We start from the raw sequence: 24,730 nt of genomic DNA on the forward strand, positions 1-24,730 counted from the left end.
CTCGGGTACGATTTCTCGTACCCGAATATTCGGCCGCAAAAAAAAAAAAAAAGAAGAAATGTCCAGGCCCACGCTTACCCGTGCCAGGGAGAGCAGCAGCCGCTGGCATGGTACCGTCGGTAAAAATGTTTCCCAACTCAAGCACTGTCAAACTCACCTTTCAGAAACTGGGACCAAATGTCCAGATTTCTGTTTGGACTTGGAGGAAAATGGATTATTCTGCCATCTTTGGTTTTTAAAACAGCATTGTTTACTGTTATTATTCTTATTAAATCGGCGCCTTCAACTGCAACTCAAAGTAAAATTGCATGCGTTTTCGGTGAGGGACCTGGGAAACTGCCGAGTGGTATGGTAGTGGCAAAAAAAGGAAAAAAATAAACAAAATCAAAAAATCAAAAAATTAAAAAAAAATCAAAAAAAGTCAAAAAAAGTCAAAAAAAGTCAAAAAAATTATTAAAAAACATGGCGTCCGAATATTCGAGTATTCGCTTGTGAGCCTGGGAGTGTACTCTGGTACCTCATTACACTGTTGTGCACAGCCTTAATAGTAAGTCTGATTTATTTACCTATTTATTGAGATTATAATAGTAATAATAGTAGTAGTAGTTGTGATGACGATGATGATGATAATGCAGAGCTGAGGATTGAAATGGGTGATTCAAATGTTGCAAAATTGTTTTTGAGTTTCTGATATTATAACTCTTTCATCAAATAAACATTTTCTTTATGAACTGTTGGTGAGCTAGTGCCATGAGTGTCCCTGGACGGTGTGTGCGCTCTATAAGTTTACACTATTATCATTATTATTATTATTTATTCGGAGCAGCAGCAAGTCGGCTTTTTCTAGCCCTTTAATACCTGAATGAGATTCCTCAGCGGACACACAGATTTCTGCGATTTAGGACATTTTGAAGAAAAAAAAGGACCGTAAGTTGTCTTGCTCTATGCACTTCATATATGTCCGTTTAGGTTCAGCAAGAATCCGTTCGGTCAAAGTTGTGTACAGCTATCCGTTTTAATTGAAAATTTACTAAATGTTTACACTAAAAAAAAATTGATAATAATAACAATAACAAAATAAAGAAAGGTTGTTAATGCTAACATATATCTTAAAGGGGAAGTCCATCCTGATGTTAAGTTGGCTTTGATTAAAGCAGAAAATGAGAGAAACAAATTAGTGAAGGTTTGAGCAATATCCGATTAGGAATAGGAAAGTTATGATTATTTGAAGTTGTCGTCAGTGAACCTGCACCTTTGAATGTTTTTAACAGAAAAAATGATACCATATAAATCGTATACATATATGCTGCAAATCCTCAGCAGTGTCATTAAATCACCATGACCATATTATATTTATTCCAGTATTATGACAATTTTTGAGCAGTAGGCTACAGCCTTGAAACCATATTGCTCTGGTTTGTTTGTTTTTACCAGGAAGCAGAAGATGGCCCAAGATGGGAAGAAACGGTGGGCAAATACACGTGTGAGATCAAGAACCCAAAGAAAGAGAGTAAACTCAAGGGAATCAAGAGCTTCATTGCATACCAAGTTACACCGTCGGTAAGTACAAGCCGAGAGAGGGAGGGAGGGAGGGAGGGAGGGAGGGAGGGAGATCAAGAACCCAAAGAAAGAGAGTAAACTCAAGGGAATCAAGAGCTTCATTGCATACCAAGTTACACCATCAGTAAGTACAAGCGGAGGGAGGGAGGGAGGGAGGGAGGGAGGGAGGGAGGGAGGGAGGGAGGGAGGGAGGGAAGGAAGGAAGGAAGGAGGGAGGGAGGAAGGGAAGGAAGGAGGGAGGAAGGAAGGGAGGGAGGGAGGGAGGGAGGGAGGGAGGGAGGGAGGGAGGGAAGGAGGGAGGGAAGGAGGGAGGGAAGGAGGGAGACAGACAGAGAGAGAAAGAGAAAGATAGAGAGAAGAGAGAGGGGGAGGGGAGAGAGAGAGACATAGAGAGAGACAGAGGCAGAGACAGAAAGAGAAAGATAGAGAGAAGAGAGAAGGGTAGGGGAGGGGGAGGGATTAGTGGGAGGGGGCACATTGAAGGATATATAGAAAGAAAAAATATCCATTAGGATAATCTCATACATGTATATCAGATCAAGAAATTGCATTTCTCTCTGCTCTCATGTGTTCAGGGAGAAACAAAATACTTTGATAATTCTCTCATCTCGCTAGGGTGGGTGCTTCCATGACCCCCCCCCCAAATTTGTTAAAATAATAATGTTTATACATGTAAAGTGACTGAATGAGTTATATGCATATATTGTTTGTGGATGTTATTGCTGTTTATGTGTTTTTTTCTTCAATATTTCAATGTATTGTTATCATGGAATGTATTTCCTTACTTATATACTATTTCATACTGTTATATAATTTAATTCCTCCCAAGTCCAGACTATTATCTATCAAATCCACACTCTTATCTTTCAAGAAAAAACATGTTTTCCAGTGGCTTCTACTAAACATTTAGCACACTTCCCATCAGAGAATTAACCTGTCTTGCCTCTTTCTAAAAAAACTTCTTCCCTCAGTAAATTCATTTTTTAGCGCTCCTACAAGATTGATATTATTATTATAATTTTGTTCTTAGAATACCGGCATTCGAGTGAGCCGGAGATACAAGCACTTTGACTGGCTATATGAGAGGCTAGCAGAGAAGTTCACACTAGTCATTGTTCCACCTCTTCCAGATAAACAAGTCACAGGTAAGAATATGATCCATATGGGAAAGGGGCTTTTGTGCTTCGCAGTCTTTTGTCAAAAAATGCCAATGGTTTTTGTGCGCGTTTCCATTTCGCTAAGCACACTATTTGATTTGACTAATCTTTGCATTAAAAGGAATGATGCAATATGAAATCAATCGGAACGGATTAATACCTTAGGTAAGGGCACTACTTCATTGACTTGGTTTCGAACCCGGGACCTCCTGGTTACGAGACCACTGCTCTACCACTGAATTATCGCGCCTCATGTTCTGAATATTCTAAATGTGTCATTGCTTTTGTTTGCTTTGTTTGTAGGTCGTTATGAGGAAGCTTTTATTGAGAAGAGGATGGATCAGTTACAAAGATGGATGAACAGAATGACGGCTCATCCTGTGATAGGTCCTAGTGATGTCATGATACACTTCACCTCATGTACAGATGAGAAGGTGATATGCATTTCCTCTTCTTCCTCTCCCTCTTCTTCTTCTTCTCCCTCCTCCTCTTCTTCTTCTTCTCCCTCCTCCTCTTCCTCCTCCGCCTTTCCCTCCTCCTCTTCCTCCTCCTCCTCTCCCTCCTCCTCTTCATCCTCTCCCTCTTCATCCTCTCCCTCCTCTTCTTCCTCCTCTCTCCCTCTTCTTTTTCACCCTTCTCTTCCTCCTCTCTCTCTTCTTCCTCTTTCTCTTCCTCCTCCTCACCTCCTCTTTCTCCTTCTCTTCTTCCTCCTCTTCCTCTTCCTCTTCCTCTCCCTCTTCTTCCTCTCCCTCCTCTTCCTCTCTCTCCTCTTCTTCCTCCTCTCTCCCTCCTCTTCTTCCTCCTCCTCTTCTTCCTCTTCTTCTCCCTCTCCCTCTTCCTCTCCCTCTCCCTCCTCTCCCTCCTCTTCTTCCTCCTCTCTCCCTCCTCTTCTTCCTCCTCGTCTTCCTCTCCCTCTCCCTCCTCTTCCTCTCCCTCCTCTTCCTCTCTCTCCTCTTCTTCCTCCTTGCTTCCTCCTCCTCGTCTTCCTCCTCCTCGTCTTCCTCCTCCTTGTCTTCCTCCTCTTTCTTCTTTACCTCCTCGTCTTCCTCTTTCTCGTCTTCCTCCTCTTCCTCCTCCTTTTCTTTTCCCTTCTCTTCTTCCTCCTCTTTTTCCTCCTCTTCCTCTCCCTCCTCCTCTCCCTCCTTTTTCTCCTCGTCTTTTTCCTCTTCCTCCTCCTCTTCCTCCTCCTTGTCCTCTCCCTTCTCTTCTTTCTCTTTTTCCTCCTTCTCTCACTCCTCTTCCCTCTTCTTCTTCCTCCTCTTCTTCCTCCTCTTCCACGGTTGCCTCTTCCTCCTATTCTTTTTCTGTCTCTTCTTTATTTTTGTTGCCAGTTTTTCTCAGAGGATTCTTTTTACTTCCTCGGGGCAGATAAAGTATATGCCCTTGGAAGATATTTTGGAGCCAAACTAACAATTATACAAAAATACTGAATTGAAGTTTGAAAGTCCTTTCACAACATGTGTGCTGGAAACTTTTACGGCACAAAAGGCATAATCCAACATTTTGTAATACTCAAAGTACACACTGCAAAATGTTTTTCCAATAATTAAAACAAAACGTTAATACTCTGTTTATCATTTATCTTTGCGTGTAGCTATGGAAACAAGGGAAGAGGAAGGCAGAGAAGGATGAATTTTTAGGGGCAGCATTCTATCAGAACATTGAACCTCCTGCAAACAACCTAGACGTAGCAACCATGTGAGTATACACACTGCTAGAGGGAGGCGGTCGTCACTTTCCATGTGCAGAAGGTCATAGTAGGGACTTTTAGATTTGCGTGGACTGATTCGTGTGATGTCCATTCAAGGCAGTGCATTAAAAGGACGTTGATCATAGCAATCCACGTTGTCGTTGTGCAAATCTAAAAGTCCCTAGTAAGCCAGTTCGTAAACTATCTGGGCATGGGCAGATCAAGGCCATTTGTTTCCAAATTGTAAAACCAATTGAGACGAATACTAGATTCGTGCTCATGAAAGATATGTAATCAGTTTTCATTTATGCACCGGCCGTACATTTATTTTGTTTGTTTATCCAACAGTCTGTCTATCGTTGCATCCATCTATATTTGTTTGTTCATTCATTCATCCATCCATCCACATGTATTTATTGATTTACTATTCAAAGTTGTATGCTTCTTTTATTTTCAGGGCAGTAGGATGATTATTTCCAAGTTTTTATTTATAAAAGTGTTTGTTTCCTTGCTTGTTTTTTTGTTTGTTTGTTTGTTCATGCATTCATTCGATCATTCATCCAACCATGTATGTTTATTGAGTTACTCTTCAAAATCTTGTGTTGTTCTATTTACCTGACAGTGAGAGACAGCACGACACATTCACACGTTTCACCAAGAGTTTTGACTCCAGTGTAGCAGTGATCCAACAAGTTATACATGATTACAGCAAGAAACATTTAGGACGTAAGTCACCATTCTAAAATGTTTCCTTATAGTGGTGTAGTGAATAGGCCTTGTTGGAGTAATTGATCAAAATCAGTTTGATATCTGGGCAAAATTAGTTTCTTACTTGGCTCTTGACTAGCCCAGGTCATAATTATGATATAACTACAGCAAGAAACATTTAGAACTTATGTCACCATTGCAACATGTTCCTTTTTAATAGTGGTGAAGTGAATAGGCCTACTAGGCATTGTTGGAGAAATGTATCAAAATGGGCTTTATATCAGGGTTAAATAACAAAGTAGGGATTGACCTGACTCTAGATTAGCTCAGGGCCCTTTTCAAAAAACCTATTAAAAAAAAAAAATGCTAAATTTCTGTGACAAATTTTCCCTGAGCCATTCAAATTCTCTATTCATAAGTGACGTATGAAGATAATACCCAAAGATTATTCTTGTACATGTTTTGCAATTATGATTTTTTTTTTTCAAACTCAATCTTCATTCATGTATTTCGTATATTGTCCCATCTACAGCTTTCAAGAGAGAATACCAGAAAATTGGCAATTCCTTCACGGAGCTAGCAACAACCTTCAACCTCGACAACAGGCCGAGTGAGTTTTTGCAATCAAAATGACCTGTATGGCCAGGACTAGCATGTGTATGACTCAGTCATATTTTGTCAAAACGCTCAAATAAGGATCTGTTATAGCATGGATAAGAAAAGGGCCAGTATTCAAGTGAATACTTAGCCAACTTTGGCATTCATTTGAACCTTTGAAATGGAAATTTTTATTTTTAAATAGCAAATTTTCAATTGCACAATATTTTGGCATTTGATTGACAACGTGATGGCGCAACGCTTATCAGTATCAAAGTATTTTACCTTAAGTTGGGTTACTAAAATGAAATGCTCAAATGTGCTCTGAATATAAATTGTTCACACGTAGTCTATCAGAACATGCATGTTTTCCTTTTTTTTTTAAAGACAGTTCTTCCTAGTCAAAATAGTCGAAAAATAGTGAGAAAGTAAAATTATGTTTTTGAACTATTTTCAACTCTGAGTGTATTTCTTCAACTATCTTTTTGTTCCAAATCCTTAGCCATAAATTTTCAAAATGTTTCCAGAAGAAAATAGAAGAATTTAGTTTTTGTTATCTAGGAAGTACCATAAAAACATATACTTAAACAATTGTGTGTGAAAACATTAAAGGCTGTGTCTCTTATTTGTGAATTTAAATGAATTTATGAATGTGCTATTGTAGCATGTGGAATGATCAATTATATATTTTATTTTTACTTGGGGCTGCATTACTTTCACTATGTTTTGGCTGTAGTGCATGATATTTTACATTACACTGTCTTTTAAAGGCCCACTGCACTACTTGTAGCTACTTGCGCCCTCTATATAACAAACAATGCCTAATCAGTGACCATTGGTCCCCCATGATCCTCTTTTTCTTATGTTAACTGAGAGCTGAGTTGATGAGATAACCACCTGTCCAGTGACCTTGCAGGGCAGTCTAATCCCTCCTGTAAACTACGGCAGATAAGCTTTAAGTGTTGTATGATTTAAAAAAAAAAAAAATTCTTATGATTTTTTTCTGCAGTGGCAAAGCATAGGTTTAGCAAAGTATAAAAAAGTGTCCTGATATGGAACTCTTGGTATTATTGTTATTATTATTATTTATAATAATTGTTAAAAACAAATTAAAACAATAATGATACAAATATTAGTGAGAAGAAAAAAAAAGGAAAAAATAAACTGTATACCGGTATTCTACACCTTTTTCATATGATCTGTGTCATTTCATGATTGCCATCGATTGTTGATTCAAACAAAATAATACCAAAAAAAAATGGGTTTTGTTTCTGAGGTCGTGAACCATTTAAGCTGTGCTTTGCCATCTGCACACACTTGTCTGGATGAATATTTATGAGTGTAATGAATATGCATGATGTCTTAACTGTATTTGTCTCCTCCCCCTTCCCATATATGGTAATGCCCTGTTTCCACAGACCCTGAAGGGAAGGATGATCCGCCTCAAGGTAGAGAGATATCCAATCTTTTATTTTATTTTGCTTTTCATTTATATATTTCACATTTATTTTCATATTGTTTCTTTCGCTAACACCCTTTCACATTTGATTTATATTCATTCATTTATGATATTCACAGGGTGGGTGGGGGGGGGGGGCACCAAACAATAAATGTAAGACAAGACGTAATGAATTTTCATTTTCTGGTAAAGGAAACTAATTGATCTTATTTCATAAAATCTGATTTAAATCAAATGATATGGAAAAAAAGGATATCAACTAAGAATTGTGCTTTGTTTTGTAATTTGCTTACATTTTTGCCGCCATGTTTCTGGCTAAGATATTTTAATTAATTTGTTCATACTTTCTACATATCTAACTGATTTTTTCTTCAATTTGTTTTGGGCTTTTTCATCTCTCTATTTATTACCATACTCTTTCCCCTCTCATCTTCTTTAATAACTCATTTATTTACATTTATTTACATTTTATCAAAAAGCTATTTTTTTATCGATCATATCATGCAATTGCTTTCTTTCATTCATAAAATGGGTTTTGGGACTCTATTATTTTATTTTATTCATATCATTATTTGATCATTTTCTTTAACATTATTTTGGGGACTTAAATCACTGAGTTGTTTGATATAATTTTGTCTTTTATTTTCTTTTTATTTGGATATTTCTCAGAAGTGTGATATTTTATATCTATCTGCTCTTCTGTGCGCTGAGTTCATGCACTGAGCTCTTTCACTTTCATTTTATATTTCAGGTTCATAGGCATTTAACAAAATAATATCTCACATACGGTACATCTATAAAATAAAAAAAACATCAATGGGGATATGCTTGCTAACAGTATCCCACATTTACTGACTATTGTATACTCTTTCAGATTTATAGGCATTTAAAAAACTATCACCCATACATCTTTAACAACAAACATCAATGGGGATATGCTTGCTAACAGTATCCTACATTTACTGACTATTGTATACTCTTTCAGATTTATAGGCATTTAAAAAACTATCACCCATACATCTTTAACAACAAACATCAATGGGGATATGCTTGCTAACAGTATCCTACATTTACTGACTATTGTATACTCTTTCAGATTTATAGGCATTTAAAAAACTATCACCCATACATCTTTAACAACAAACATCAATGGGGATATGTTTGCTGCCAGTATCCCACATTTACTTGCTATTGCATACAATTTCAGATAAAAAACTGTCACACGTACATCTATAAAACAAGCAGTTGGAATAAGCTTTCTACCAATATCTCAAATTTAATGACTATTGCATAAACTTTCAGATGTATAAGCATTTGAGAAACTACCGACCATACATATTTAACAACCAACATCAATTGGGATATGTTTGCCACCAGTATTCCAACTATAGAAGAAAAGAAGAGGGAATTTATCATATATAAATCATATATATTTCTTTAGTAATAGCCAAATAAAAAAAACATTGACAATGTTTTGACTTGACTCTGTAAAACACACATTTAACATAAAGCACCTTAATTACACACGCACAAAAAGAAGTGTTGCTGAATATTGAAAAGCACTGCACTTGTATATGTTGCAATGTTCACACACGTACATGCATGGTTAGAGTGAACCTAGGTTTGCCAAACTCATCTAAGTAATTGCCTTCTATTAAACAGAGGGGGGAAAAATCACCTTTCTCAAGAACTTGTTCTCAATCCTAATTTTTTTTTCTGAAACTTTTACAAATCGCCTTTTATTAAACAGAGGGGGAAAAAATCACCTTTCTCAAGAACTTGTTCTCAATCCTAATTTTTTTTCTGAATTTTTACAAATCGCCTTTTATTAAACAGAGGGGGAAAAAATCACCTTTCTCAAGAACTTTTTCTCAATCCTAATTTTTTTTTCTTAATTTTTACAAATAGTGAAAAGCACTGCACACAGATAAAAACATACTTGCAATGGACACAAATATGCACATAAAATAGGCTTCATTTAGGTGAACAAGGAAGAACCTTTTATTAAAGAAAAAGTCAGAAAATCCTTGTCCACTCCTGGTCATAAGCATGGTGCCAAAATAGGCTACATTTTAAGGGGGTGTAGCATGGCAAATACTGGTTAACGCGTTTGCAAAACAGACCAAAGTTCTACTGGCGTTTCGGTTTTGCGTATGTTGCATGCATGTGAACACTGCGGTCGTGTCGTCTGTAGTCGTATTATACCCGATTGGTCCTGAGTCAGGCCACTGGAAAGACACGTAGTCTCGTCATGCTAAATCCCCTCTATTAAGTCGAAGTCGAAGCCGAAGTCGAAGCTTGCCCAAGGATTAATCTATTAAAAAAGGAAAGGAAATGAGAAAAGAAGGAAAAGAAATCTTCTCCAATTATTAAGTCATATCCTGCCATAAGGATGCATGCACGCTACTGTTATAGTTGTTTGTACACGCGAGCGCGCTGTTGGTTGGGTGCTTAATTCAAACGAGCAACCCATCGCTTTGGTGCTTTATGCATGATTGCTCGCATTTGTAATAGCAGTTATTGTTCATACTCATTGTACTGTGCCTAGTGTTTCGCACGTGCTATTGATAGTACCATCGCGTAAATCCGATTATCTCAAAATTAACTTGGCACAGGGGGATTTGAGGCTTGGCACAATGGAGATAGCCCTGTGGCATTAGGCTGTATTCATTTTGGCAGGATAAGATTTGAAGGGAGTCACGTGTCAGTTTCCATGTGCAGAAGGCCATAATTCGCTGACACCAGACTTGGTGGGAAAACCATTAATGGGAGTACAAATCTGCACACAGCAAACCTGTTGGCCAGTCAAGAATTACCCCCTTATCTCCCGGAGAGTCTAGCTTCGGATCCCGCTTCGGATCGGGTGAGGGAAAATCAAAGCATTACATAAGGTCGAATTGTCATAAAACTCAAGGCTAACCCTGGTAATGGCCAACACCTGTTATTGGGTAAACACCCGAACGGTGTTGAATTCCCCATGAGAGCTAACTACTGAGTGTCTTTAACACATTCCCAAGTCATAACATGTCTCCCTGGTTTTCATCTTTAGAATCTGTGCAGCTGACGGAGGCCCTGAACTTCACCGGTAAGACGTACGAGGAGATCGGAGAACTGTTCTACCAGCAACCCAAATACGATCTCCATCCATTTGAAGATTTCTTAAAGGAGTATGGTGGAATGATGTCATGCTTTCCTGATATGATACACTTTCACAAGGTACGATAACTTATAGAACTGTATAGAACTCTTTCTACTACCACAACTATTTCTACTAACACGACTGTTACTACAACTTCATATGTCCTTCAATGGCAATAAATTATCTAAATCTACCATGTTACCATACCCAATAATACTTCAAATACTACTAAATTAGATATAGTTGTGGCAGTAGGAAGAGTTGTGGTACTAGTAACAGTTGTGGTAGTAGTAATAGTTGTAGTAATAGTAATAGTTGTGGTATTAACAGTTGTGGTAGTAAAATAGTTGTGGTAGCAGTAACAGTTGCGGTAGTAGAAATAATTGTGGTAGTAGTAATAGTTGTGGTAGTAGAAATAGTTGTGGGAGTAGTAATAGTTGTAGTAGTAAAAATAGTTGTGCAAGTAGAAATATTTGTGGCAGTAGCAATAGTTATGGCAGTAGTAATAGTTGTGGTAGTAGTAACAGTTGTAGTAGAAATGGTTGTGGGAGTAGTAATAGTTGTAGTACTAATAATAGTTGTGCTAGTAGAAATAGTTGTGGTAGTACCAATAGTTGTGGTAGTAACAGTTGTGGTAGTAAAATATGTTGTGGTAGTAGTAACAGTTGTGGTAGTAGAAATAATTATGGTAGTAGTAATAGTTGTGGTAGTATTAATAGATGTAGTACTAATAATAGTTGTGCTAGTAGAAATAGTTGTGGTAGTACCAATAGTTGTGGTAGTAACAGTTGTAGTAAAATATTTTGTGGTAGTAGTAACAGTTGTGGTAGTACAAATAATTATGGTAGTAGTAATAGTTGTGGAAGTAGAAATAGTTGTGGTAGTAGTAATAGTTGTGTTTGTAGTAATAGTTGTGGTAGTAGTAATAGTTGTAGTAGTAATAATAGTAATGCTAGTAGACATAGTTGTGGTAGTAGTAATAGTTGTGGTAGTAGTAATAGTAATGCTAGTAGACATAGTTGTGGTAGTAGTAATAGTTGTGGTAGTAGTAATAGTAATGCTAGTAGACATAGCTGTGGGAGTAGTAATAGTTTTGGTAGTAGAAATAGAGCAAGGCACCACTAATGTAAGTGATATTTCTTTGCCCCTATAGCACACGGTACAGACGGTCAAGGAATGTCAGAAGCAGAGAGAAGAACAGAAGATGGACTTTGAAGAAGCAGAAGCGGTCAAGAAACGAGCAGACGTCATCTCATATGCCATGATGGGTAAGAATGATGGTTTCAGTCAAAAGAACATAAGAACAATACCACTACCCTCTCCTTAAAGATAAAGACCAGTTATAAATGGTCATGCGATTGCATTGTGAAAGAAACGTTGTGGAATCGATCAGAAAAACGTTGATCATCTAGCATATAAGTATTGGTGTGTACTGCAAGGTTCTGGAATCATCAAAATGATAAGAAATTTGGCCCAGTCTTCGTAAAGTTACAAGCACTGTACACAGAAAGATGTATATGGGACTATGCACACGTGCGCGACACATGCGTTTATCAATCACATAACAATAGATAACCTAATTTACCAAATATATCAATTAGTAGGCGCTTTCCTGGCAAAATTGTTATCATCATGTATTAATTAAAACATATTCTTTCACATGATTGGAAATAGGAGCTTCCATTTCACTTTTTGAAATTGGGGCGTTTCCAATACTGGTCTTTACCTTTAAAAAAAAAATATGCCAATATACAAAATGCTACAAAAAGATGAAGCAAGAGTACAACAAAATCTGAACCTGTTTATTGATGGAAAGGTTTAACCCATTTAATAGCAACTAGAGATTTTGTAAAAATGGGCTATTACTCACTGGAAGATGTCGCAATATTGCTCTTCTTTTAATATTGTTTTGAACAATATGAAACATGCGCTATTTTGCTATGCTTATGCAGAATCCTAGTGTAGACATTGTAAGGATTACGCACATATTCACATTATCATGGTAGACCCCATAGAAGGATACTACAGCATGTTGAAAACGGACGGGCGGTTTCGGGCTGTTCAGTGAGTAAAAGGAGGAGCGGGTTCGGGCGGACAAGTTGCTTAAGGGTTAACAGAGATTTGGAGGGAACAAGATATACAGTATGTTACCTTTTTCTGTGCTACCTGGTTTATGACTACTTATCATACTTGAATGTTTCAAAGTTACTTTTGTGTTGAAGTGTTTTGTTTCATTGTTATAATGGGTTTCAAATATCTCCCACATGACTAAGCGTAACAGTGACAGTTCATGATTCTTTTTTTTCAGTGCAGAAATCATAACTATTCTGATTTTTTTCTTGTATCCCACTATCCCTTTTTAAAGAGGGACTGCACTACTTGTAGCTACTTGCGCCCTCTATATAGCAAACAATACCTAAGCGATACCTGTTGGTTCCCCATGGTCCCCTTTTTCTTATGTTAATTGAGAGCTGATTTGATGAGATAACCACCTGTCAGTGACCACGCAGGGAGGTCTAATCCCTCCTGGCCAAACTAGTGCAGATAGGCGTTAAAGGGATCCAGTAACTTTGTCCCAGATTCCGAAACAAAATCCTGGATTTAGCTCATGCTGCAACAATAATTATAAACCTTTGTCAGTCAGAAACCCCATGACTTTTACAAGCTGATCGCCTGTCTGATTATCAAGATATTTATGATTGGAAATTGAAACCAAATTTTGAATTTTCCTAACGGTTTTCATAACACTACAGTCTACTGGGGAAAACAAGTATGGTAAAACCGGTCACTCAAAGATTTTTACTTTTTTGAGCACTTCTTGATCATTTTGAAGTGCAATTTTGTTAGGGCTTCAATAATACACCTATATCACAGACACTAATAACACGTAGGGCCATCCATCTCACATTTAACATTGTTAAACGATGGCTTTAATCACTCTTCTCATGACCTCTCTCTCTTTTATTTTCAGCTGAGGTAAATCACTTCCACAGGGAGCGAGTAGAAGACTTCAAGTGGATCATGCAGGTCTACTTAAAGGAACAAATCAAGTTTTACAAGAGCCTTACCATCAAGCTGGAGGAGGCGCTTCAAAAATATGACGAACTCGATCGGTAAAAGCCGCCCGGGTCACACCCGCCCGGACTTTACCCTCAGTAGAATATATCTCGCTCAAGAAATAAACGATAAAGTTGCTGCCGACCCGAAACGCTTTGGTCCGTGGCGGAAACTCACTCTCTCGCATGCCATTTCATTACTCTGTAAATTCTTCATGCTTTTCATCTATCGCTCAATCATCGAACGGATGACACATGAGAGGAAACTGCCTGGCATTTTCAAGTGATGGAGGGAGGGAACGACTGATGACTTGAAATAGAGACTCCACAGGCTGGGGTCAAGTTATGAGATCAAGTTTCTGTAGCATGAAAATGTTAAGCCATACCGCTTTGACTTAATTGTATGGAACTTGTTAATAGAAAAAAGAAAATTAAGTATGAATGATATTTACAACTTAATATTACACTGTTTTAGAGATGTAATGTTTTCCTTTGGGAAACTCTTTATATACCATGTCTGAAGTTTTACACATTCGCCGATGTGCCATGCTCTCTAGTTTACACAGACAATGGATATGAGTATTATAAGCAGTCCTGCTCAGTGGTGCATGATCGCATGATGTAGATTAACATCATCCATCTCATCAATCGACACTAAGACTTTTCTTCTACCATTTCAAACATCGTAAGGAATATCAGCATAATACTGAAGATTTCTGTACTAAAATTCCTATAAACCCTTTTAATACTGTAGGTAGTTATATGTAACCTGTTTTTCTCCATGAGTGCAGATTGGCATGTGCTAAAGGTGGAGAATCTTGTGATCAGCATACATGTAAATGACCACTTCCAAATTCATTCATAATCATAATAATTCATAATAAGATGTCTTGTTTAACCAGGGTAGCCTCATCAGTATTAATACTGTTCTCCCTGAGGGTCCTGCAATCATATTGTTACCCCGACTTGAGCTGAGCTACCATGAAAGGGGCTCAAGCATTCAACAAATTTCTTCCTACTGGGTACCCATTCACCTCACCTGGGTGGAGAGTGGCAAACATAGATTTATATCTTTCCACTGTCTTTCTTTCTCTCTGTCTCTCTTTCACTTTTTTCTCCCTCTCTATCTCCCCTCTTTCTCTCTCTATCTCTCTATCTCTCTATCTCTCTATCTTTACCCCTCTCTCTCCTGCTCTCTCCATTTCTCTCTTTCCTCTCTCTCTCTCTCTCTCTCTCTCTCTCTCTATCTCTTTCTCTCCCTCCACCTCTCTCTCTTTCTCCACTTCTCTCCCTCTCCCTCTCTCTCTCTTTCCCTCTCTGTCATCCTTATCCCCCCTTTTATTGTGTATACCAATTTGAGTATCAAATTGATGAAAATAAGGAGTCATGATTGGGTGATCCTTATTCTACACTGCCACTTTTGGAAACAAACCGTACTTAATCATCGCAATGCCTTCAATTCCAATCAACATCTTGGAATAGTATTCCGATTTTCAGTATGCTTTAATGTTGAGAAATAAAATCATGCGCATCATTAAATAACATTGCGATGGAAGAATTTGCACAATACCAGGTATTCTATTTACAATTACTTCAGATATTTTCACATTTTGATAAGATTTCTATTTGTTAAGTCTACTTGAAATCTATTTCTGAATAAGTCATGAGCACAACTGTACTTGTACATTTCGATTGAGAAATTGATAACATAAACTTTCAAATGTGGATCCGTTTTTGATAACTGTTGACCGTGATATTTCAGATGCCAATGAATTGAAGATTTAATTACCAAGGTTGGGTTTTTAAATTTTGACTGAAAGACACAAAATATTTTCTTTGTTTACTCAATGACTGCAATTATAGAAAGGAAACACAAAATTACACTAGTGGGACTTGGGTCAATTTTCCAAATTGCAGTGTTTGTTTTCCGTTAATAGCCATTGAGATAAATTCCCTCATCTCTAAAAAAAAACATTTCATGCTAAAGTTTGATAATCCATGCATTACTTGAGTATTGAAGCATCTGTACAGACAGGTATCCTTTCTTTCATACATACTCACCTCATGGCAAATGTGTTACTTAAAGGAAGATTTGATACCATTCAACCACTTTTATTAATGAGCAGATATACCCAGTGTTGATGAAAGCATGTATTTACTACAACAGCAATTTCATGAATCAGAGTTATATGAGTGATTAATACGTTTAAATGATATAGATATTATATTTTTACAATGAAATCATAAACCATATAATGTTCATAAAATATTAGTCCGTGTGTACGCTAGTCATTAGTTTCATTTCTCGCGGGTGTTTTTCTGTTTAGTGTTACATGTAGTGTTAGTGTTAGTGTTAATTCATTGGTTACTTTGTGTGATGCCGCTTACATGTGCTAAGCTTACACCAAACACTTAATAACACCCATGATATGAAATACACCTCTAATAGTGTTTACCTTTAGGCCATACCTTTGTATTGATATTAATACCAAGCACCCATATTAACACACAAGAGATAGGTAACCCTCATACCTATAACACTAAATTGGTGTCGATATAGGTCCCAGGGCCCTGTCTTACAAAGAGTTGATTTTAATCGCAACTTATTGATACCAATAAGGGAGTTTACAGATAGCACATGGTACAAATGACCCCAAATATCCACAGATCTTTTACACATGGAGAAGTTCCACTTTGAGCATATTAGAATAATAACTGCCAAAGTCCTAGATGTGCTTCATGAATACCTTTTGTTTGCCCTCTTGAAAAGAATACTTCCACCTGCGTATCATAGAATGTACCATTGGTGCATAAATGAATAATGTTGCATAACTTTCATGAGCGCATATCCAGTATTCATCTCTGTGGTTTTACCTTTTTGGTACAAATGACCTTTATCTGCCCATGCGCAGATTGTATCTGTAAACTCCCTTATAGTAACTATGTACAGAAGAGAAAGGAGACTGCAAACTTGTGATTGATTGGAGAACTTGTGATTGATTTGGATCGATTGCAACTCTTTATAAGACACGGCCCAGAAAGTCTTCTCCAGAAGTGCATTGTTTTTAATGCTGCAACTTCATGATAAGGCAGAAGACTTATGAACTCTTTCACAGGCTGTGGTCTGCTAAGGGAAGCAAAGGATGGATGCCACATGTACAGTGTACGTCTATCATCTTTGAAGGTTTTAATCCTGAAGCAAATGTAGATTTTATACATGTATCATCCAACTTACAAATGTAACTCAATTTGTGTAGTGCCTGTTTTTTTATTTATTTTTTGGTTCCACTGGAGGGATTTCTCTTGATCTGTCCATTCTGGCTTCATTGGTACACTCTGTCTCCCCCTGTCCTCCATATCCTCCTCTATCTCCCCCTCTCCTCTATTTCTGCCTGTCTGTCTGTCTCTCTATCTCTCTGTCACTCTGTCTCTGTCTGTTTGTAATTCTCTCTGTTTCTTTTTGTCTCTGTCTGTATCTCTCTCTCTCTCTCTCTCTCTCTCTCTCTATCTGTGATTGTTCCTTTATCTCTTTCTCTAAAACGTTTTCAACACACATTATTTTTATTGGCCCATCCCCTTGTATTTGTCTCTCATGATCACATTGATCACCCATTACACTGTCCTTCTTCCCTCTGCTCTTGACTTTAACTCTTTGGTTGCTTTCTATGCCTAGTGGAACAAACTGTATTCTCAAAAACAAGATGGCAACTTGGGATTTCAATGTGTACTGTTTAATAATAATAATTATCCTTGCTTATATAGCGCCTAACACTTACTTTGTCAGAAGTCTCTAAGCGCTCTACATTAATGCAACATAATTACCCTGGCTGTAGCAGTGCAGCTGTTACGCGCGCTGCGAATCAAGGAATAAATTCCTACCAGGTACCCATTTACTTCACCTGGATAGAGTGTGGCAACTGTAGATCAATGTCTTGCTAAAAACCTTTCCATAAAATTGTTACAATTTCCTTGTTTATATCATGGATGTGAATTCCTCATAATATATTTTGATATGGTATCATGCCTATGGTTTGTCGATCGTGTGTGCATTGTAATGTTACTCTTTGGCATTGTGATGTCACTATTTGGCATTGTGATGTCACTATTTGGCATTATGCTATCACTATGTTTTATTGTGATGTCACGCCTCAATATTGTGACCTCTCTCTCATAGGAACAGTGGACGTTACTCCATTGTATTGTGACATCATGCTTTTGCATTGTGACATCACTCATTTGCATGAAAATGTCATTGTGTTCCTTGCCTTATGTTGTATACACGTATAAATTATGTTCTTTGTGTGAAGATATTTTCACCCTTATCCTATGCAAATGATCTGTAAGTTTGAAAGTTGGGAATGTAGTTTTTATTTATTTTCTTTAGAATGTTCAGTTTTTGGTCTAGAACTTTCTAGTCTTGAAATTACAGGTATCATGGAATTAAGGATCCTTTCAATTTCAACTAATCTGATTAAATTAGGCATTGTCATTTAACTTAGGTTATTACCTCTTAACAGGAGTTGGTAATGGAAAGTATTATGAATTACAAATATCTCAAACCATACATCATCATGAAATAGTGTTTAGAAACCAGTTTTTAAGAAAACAAACTAGAATAGTGAATTTCTGGTATCATAATATTTTTTTTTAAAATCATAATAATTGTATCCTATTGGATTTTTGTTTTTATTCTTTGATTGTTTTGTTCAGTTGTGTATGTGCTTGTACATTTATGTAAAATTCAGAAACTTTATCTGTAACTAACTACTGCTATAGATGGATGCTATGTTGTATGTGTGTAGGATGTATAAGTGCATGCATAAATACTAAGAAAGTTATTCCCAAATCAGTGGCTTTTCAACCATGGTGTTTCACCTATTAAAGGTAGTCATGTCTAAGCAGTATGATCAACTTTCTCTCTATCTCTTTCTATTTTTTTATGGATCTATAAGTTTTCACATATGATTGTGTATAGATCATGATATTCTCTCTCTCTCTCCCAAACTTCCCCAAAATGCATGCCATGCGAGCAGCATCGAAGGGGAATTCCAGAATTTTTCAAAATGGAGTTGTTTGTAGGGTTGGACACAGCCCTTTCATGGTGATTAATAACACACTATCGGCCGTTGGAACATGCCCATAGAGTGTGCATCGGCATGTCCCCATTACCTTCTCTAGTTGAATCTCCATGGTTTATAGCTGCATGAACAGTTCTTGTAAACTAACGAAGCAAGTAAATATAAATAAAATATTCTTCCATTGATGCTGTAGCCTATATTGTCAAATTATGATATGCTATTTATATATTCATTTTTAAGAGAAATTCATTATATTGTACATTTAGTCTATTCTCATTATAAACATGATCTCCAATTTTGTGAGGTAAATTCTTGTTACATATTATGTTTGAAAGACTCCCTTTATTGTGCTCCCCTTTTTTTCACTCATTTTTTTTCTTCTGCTGGATAATATTTGCATGTCACTATCATTTTAAACATGTACCATGATTTGGAATGAAAAAGATAATTGAATTGTGCCGGAGATATCACTGTTTTAAATAATATTGTGTTATGTATAATAATGCATACATGACAATAAAGAATGCTTTCATTATGAAAAGCTGTTGTGCAATTCTTGACATAGAGGGCGTTTCATTCCGAATATGAAAAAGAGGTACCATCACCTATCACTGCTTGCAAAATTTGAAACTGCCTGTGTTTTAAGACTGTAATTAGATTTTAAGTAGCACAATATAAAATGTGTATGTTGTGGGTGTTTTTCTTGCTCACTATCACTATTTAGTTTCCCTGTGATCTTTGTTCACATATGCGCGATTTCCTTATCTCTCTCTATCAGTTGCCTTTCCCGGATGCGAATTTTTTTTCCGTACTCGAGAGAGCAAAAATCCCATGTGCGCATGCGCGTGGACTTATGATTTCTCTGCTACTTCCCATACGAAATGTACATGTATTCGCATGTACTGTGCACGATTCGCGTTCTACGAGTAAACGATGGCATAGTAGTCTTCAAACACAGACTCTGATTTGCCAGTTTGACAAATCAATATGCGTATGTGTCGCGATGTGCTTATTCAAGTCTGTGTAGTTGTATGATTCAGACCCAGTAGTGCATATGGAAATACATTGCAACTTGTATAGAATGGTATAGTAGTCTGCAAGCACAGACGCTAATCTGACAGTTTGACAACATACTAGTAGTGTGCTGAGAAGTACTTTATTCAAGTCGCCAACTTGTATAGAATGGTATAGTAGTCTGCAAGCACAGACGCTAATCTGACAGTTTGACAACATACTAGTAGTGTGCTGAGAAGTACTTTATTCAAGTCTGCGTAGATGTATGATTCAGACCCTACTGGTGCGTGCGTTAGAAATGCATCTCAATGTGTAGAGTGTAGTATAGTAGTCTGCAAGGACATAATAATATATTGTGTATTGATGAGTAGTGATTTTATGCAAGTTTGTGTAGTTTAATGATTCCAGACCCCATGGTAGGCCTATGTATTGTGCCACTGCTCTCTCACACTCTTTCTCTCTCTCTCTCTCTCTCTCTCTCCATATCTCTCTCTCTTTCTCTCTCTCTCTCTCTAGCCCTCCCTCCAGTATGCTCGCACTCTCTGTATTACTTTTATTTATAATCATGGTCTGCTGAGAGCCAGAAGGATGTTAACTCTTAACACAACGAATGCCCTTCTGGCTCTGAACAAACCCACACACCATGAGGTCATTTATTGGCCTTCTCAAAACCGTCATTCTGTAATAATATTTCTAACTTTGGTCTAATAACTCCTTTGTCAGTATAATCCATGGTCAAATTAATAATAAAATCGTGATAGAACAAACACACATGATGAAATAAATGATTCAATCATCTTGATTGTGGGCACGAACGGAAAGACAAAGCAAGAAAACTACGAAAACTTGAATAAAAGCACTACTCAATACACAATAGGCCTATATTATTCTGTCAAACTGTCAAAGGAGAGTCTGTGCTTGCATACTACTATGCCACTCTATAAGTTGAGGTGCATTTCCAATACACGCACCAGTAGGGTCTGAATCATAAAACTACTCAGACTTGAATAACACTATTTTGTCAAACTGTCAGATTAGCGTCTGTGCTTGCAGACTACTATGCCACTCTGCAAGTTGAGATGCCTTTCCAATACACGCACCAGTAGGGTCTGAATCATAAAACTACACATATTTGAATATAAAGCACTACTCAAGACACTATGTTGTCAAACTGTCCGATTAGCGTCTGTGCTTGCAGACTACTATACCATGCTATTCAATTTGGGATGCATTTCTGTAAGCACTAAAATGTCTGAATCATACAACTACTCAGACTTGAATACTAGTACTATTGCTACACACGATATATGCGTAATTGTTTTGTCAAACTGGCAAATCAGAGTCTGTGTTTGAAGACTACTATGCCATCGTTTACTCGTAGAACGCGAATCGTGCACAGTAGATGCGAATACATGTACATTTCGTATGGGAAGTAGCAGAGAAATCACAAGTCCACGCGCATGCGCACATGGGGTATTTGCCCTCTCGAGTACGGAAAAAAAATTCGCTTCCCGGATCTCCATTTCCTTCTTTGTAATTTTACTTTTTACAAATTTATCCTTCGGCAGTATTCCCCACAAAATGTAAAGAGCGCCCTCTATGTGTAAGAATCAAGAAAGAAACATGGTGGTAAATGAATTTGTGTTCGTCGTACATGTATTGTACATGTACCTTTGTTACGTCACGGTTGTCGTAATAAACGTATACAATTGCAGAAAATGAAGTTGACTTGTGTCTTTAATATGAAACCCTCGTGTTGTAAATATATCACTTAATATGCCTTATTAGTAAATTTCCCCTGTATATATTTCAACTATTTAAATTCAAGTAGATAGTTAAAGATGTATCTATATAGGTACTTTTTAAAAGTTATAGTTAGTAATAGTTGTTAGTTACTTTATTCGTAAGTTACGTACTTAACTTCTTTATATTCTTATTCAATAAGTCTTAGTCTAATATTGCTAAAAGTGTGCGAGTAGTACTTTATCTGTTAAGAGCCATAGGGATGTCAAAGACACATATCCAATCCAATCCAGGAATGTATAAAGCGCCAATATCTAGTTGCCTCATCAAAGGCGCTGATAAGACTGAAAACTACCACAAATATGAATGTACATATGAATAGGCTCTCATGGCGATTTTGACACCGTTGGGGGTGTTTACCCAATAACACGTGTTGTTATTCACCGGTGGTTATTCTTCAATTTTATGACGACAAGCTTTACGTAATGCTCTGTCTTTTCCGCACTTTTGATGGGAAAGTCCTTACACCATCCGAAGACTCTCCAAGAGACGAGCGGGTAGTTAATATGCCTTCGGGTTTGTTGTGTGTAGACATGTAGACCCATCAATGGTATTTCCACCAAGTCTGGTGTCAGTGAATTATGGCTTCAGCACATGGAAACTCACCACCCTTCTCCTTAAAAAGGGAGACATATCAGTAGGCCTAAGTTCAAGCGAATGCGCAGCTCCGATGATGTGACTTCATTTCATAAAGAAATGTTTTATTATGTTGCAGGTTTTTGGGCATATTTGTAATAATAATATTCCGTTCTATTTTAGCGCATGACACATAAGTCGTGTTCACACGATAGCAACTTTGGTTGGCGTAAAGGTCGTGTTAACTACGCCTACCTTAACGCCGATTTACTCCTGGATCTCCTGGATTTATCCAGGAGTAACGCGCTAACACGACTAGAGGGTAGCGTAAGGTGAGCGTAAGAGTAGGTCAGTGAAAGGTCGTGTTTACTTAATCGTGGCAAGTTGGTCCCAGTAAGAGGGTACGGATAACTACTGGTGTAAGTCAAAAATTTATGGGATATTTACTGCAGCAGGGATTAACTTACGCCGACTAGGAAGCCCCCCATCCCCCGTCTGAACATGGCATTTAGGATATAATCTCCCTATGCACTTCCGAAGAGCTTTGGAATGTATTACCCTAGCTTTAGCTCCTGCATCCGTTATCAGCGCACGGTGCATTTCAAGAAATAGTGTTACCAGGTACCTTACCTGGGTTGAGTGTAGCAAATGTAGATTAACGTCATGCCAGAGGACGTTAGAATTGGGGCAGGGATTCGAAATCCGTACCTTGTGGTTCACAGTCCGAAGACTTGTCCACTGGACCACAATACTTCAACTTATTCATTTAAAGCTTAGGCAGTCCACCTGGTAGCATATTGTCTTCCTATTTAGTTGAATCTTCATTGGTATCATTTGTGGACAAATAAAATGAAATAAAATGATTAAAACAGGAAAAATAAATAAATCATTCTCTACCTCAAAAGTAAACAAACGATCATTCAAGGACGACTCCAGACCCATAATAACTCACTTTCAACATGAACAGAAAGCTTTAGGAAAATATGATTTTCGTAATTAAAGAGAAGTCCACCCTGATATTAAAGGGAGTGTGTCATGGCAAATACTGGTTATTGCTATACGTCTTCTTTTGGACAACTGCACGTAAACTAATGGACTTGATTAACTGGGTCATCAGCGCGCGCTTAACTGGGGCAGTGCGCGCTAGTCCTCACGCTTCGTTTTTGCTATAAATGTTGCACGCACGCGAATGCTGCGGTCGCGTCGTCCGTAGTCGTATTATACCCGATTGACCCCGGGTAGGGCCACGGGAACGACACATGGTCTCGTCATGACTGGTTTTGATGAAAGAAGAAAAATGAGACGAACATGGCGGTGTAGGTTTGGGCTAATTTCAATGAAAAATCAAAAAGCTGTGCTCTTTACATCAAATTTCACTAGCTTTCATTTTCTTCGTTTCAGATGACACAATTATTTTTTTCTACACAGGGGTTGTATGGAAACATAATTATACAAATATTGACTGATCATGAGGATAATGGTGGGAATTATCACTCCCACGGCGTATCAGGACAAATACCCCCTGGGAAATCACCCCCCCCCCCCCCGGAGAATTACCCCCCGGAAAACTACCCCCAAGGACAACTACACCCTGAAAATTTACCCCCGGAGAATAACCCCCCGAGGACAATTACCCCCCAAGGACAATTACCCCCCGGAAAATTACCCCTCGAGGACAATTACCCCGAGGACAATTACCCCCCGAGGACAATTACCCCCGGAAAACTACCACTCGAGGACAACTACCCCCGAGGACAATTACCCCCCGGAAAACTATCCCCCGGAGGACAACTACCCCCTAGGACAATTACCCCCCGAGAATAACTACCCCCGAGGAAAACTACCCCCCCCCCCCTCTCGAGGACAATCAGGATTCAATAGCAAAAGACGATCTGATACATTGTGAGATGTTGTGTAGGCTACGAGCCAATCAAATCCCGTGCATGAACCCACATTCGTTCTAATACTTGCGCGTGATCTGCCTCATTACTACACATTTTTCTTTAACTATAATGTATGCAGTACCAGTGTGGTTGCTGTTTCCTACGAAGGAAGTAAGTTTTAGGGAATGGTCCAGCGCGTCTCAAAATGCATAAAAATACATTTCTCTTGAGCAGCGTTATTAAAAAAAATTGTTAGACACAGTGCCCTCTTAAGAAATGAAAAGTTTCGCCCAATCTAAAATTATTCACAAACTATTTATTTTGCATCACTCTGGCACTCGTCAAGTGCTATTTACACACGTATGGGCACATTTGTTTCTTGATTTAGTGAACGAGCAAGAAAAAAAGACAAGACATCTTCAAAATGGTAAAACATACTGGTGTAATCAACACACTAGAAAAGATTTAAGATACTGTATGCGGGCACCTCGCCGCCGAATGTACATGAATATAAAGTGATATGTTCGGTCATGACCTTGATACACGAATATGAGGATATTCGGGCCTCTCGTTGCCCTTATTTATCATGTTTTTAAATGTAATGAGTGTGGTAACAATGTAATCTCGAAATAAAAGATATATAAATATTGTCACCGAGCGAGGAAGAATGACATTTTATTATTTGTTTACATTTTATTTTCTCATGAAAATAAATACTCTAACCGTTTCTGATAGTTGTTTTTCACAAAATCAACGTCTTCCTAAAAATTGATATTATGTACTAACATTCTCTTTCGGCACCCCAGTTGAAAAACGCTGCTCTGGAATTTTCAAAATCATTGAGATGAATGTACCAGAGAGCGGATACTTAATATTTTCTTTTAATATGGCACCGTACATACCATATATTTAACTTGAAGGCAATTTTTATTTCAAAATAAATTACAGTACAATTTTGGAATAGATCATGGATGAGGGCCCATTATACATACAAACTGAAGACAAATATA

At 37.7% G+C, this 24,730-nt stretch overlaps 1 protein-coding gene across 9 annotated transcripts in view; it reads left to right on the plus strand.

Moving 5' to 3' along the window:
- LOC585447 (sorting nexin-33) overlaps positions 1 to 13,792 on the plus strand; it is a 50,036-nt gene extending 36,244 nt beyond the window's left edge. For 5 of the 9 annotated variants that reach the window (XM_030992863.1, XM_030992862.1, XM_030992864.1 and 2 more), the window contains 11 exons: positions 1,435 to 1,488; positions 1,613 to 1,684; positions 2,591 to 2,705; positions 3,021 to 3,151; positions 4,312 to 4,415; positions 5,030 to 5,133; positions 5,648 to 5,725; positions 7,131 to 7,160; positions 10,221 to 10,387; positions 11,464 to 11,578; positions 13,282 to 13,792. In XM_030992863.1, coding sequence (XP_030848723.1) covers positions 1,435 to 1,488; positions 1,613 to 1,684; positions 2,591 to 2,705; positions 3,021 to 3,151; positions 4,312 to 4,415; positions 5,030 to 5,133; positions 5,648 to 5,725; positions 7,131 to 7,160; positions 10,221 to 10,387; positions 11,464 to 11,578; positions 13,282 to 13,427 — 1,116 coding nt within the window. In that variant the 3' untranslated portion in view covers positions 13,428 to 13,792. Of the gene's footprint in view, positions 1 to 1,434; positions 1,561 to 1,612; positions 1,685 to 2,590; positions 2,706 to 3,020; positions 3,152 to 4,311; positions 4,416 to 5,029; positions 5,134 to 5,647; positions 5,726 to 7,130; positions 7,161 to 10,220; positions 10,388 to 11,463; positions 11,579 to 13,281 lie in introns of all 9 variants that reach the window. The other 4 variants (XM_030992867.1, XM_030992859.1, XM_030992860.1 and 1 more) reach the window with 3 other exon arrangements.
- Positions 13,793 to 24,730: the final 10,938 nt, after the last annotated feature.

The sequence above is a fragment of the Strongylocentrotus purpuratus genome, unplaced genomic scaffold (assembly GCF_000002235.5).
Source record: "Strongylocentrotus purpuratus isolate Spur 01 unplaced genomic scaffold, Spur_5.0 spur5_scaffold_20, whole genome shotgun sequence".
Taxonomy (NCBI): domain Eukaryota; kingdom Metazoa; phylum Echinodermata; class Echinoidea; order Camarodonta; family Strongylocentrotidae; genus Strongylocentrotus; species Strongylocentrotus purpuratus.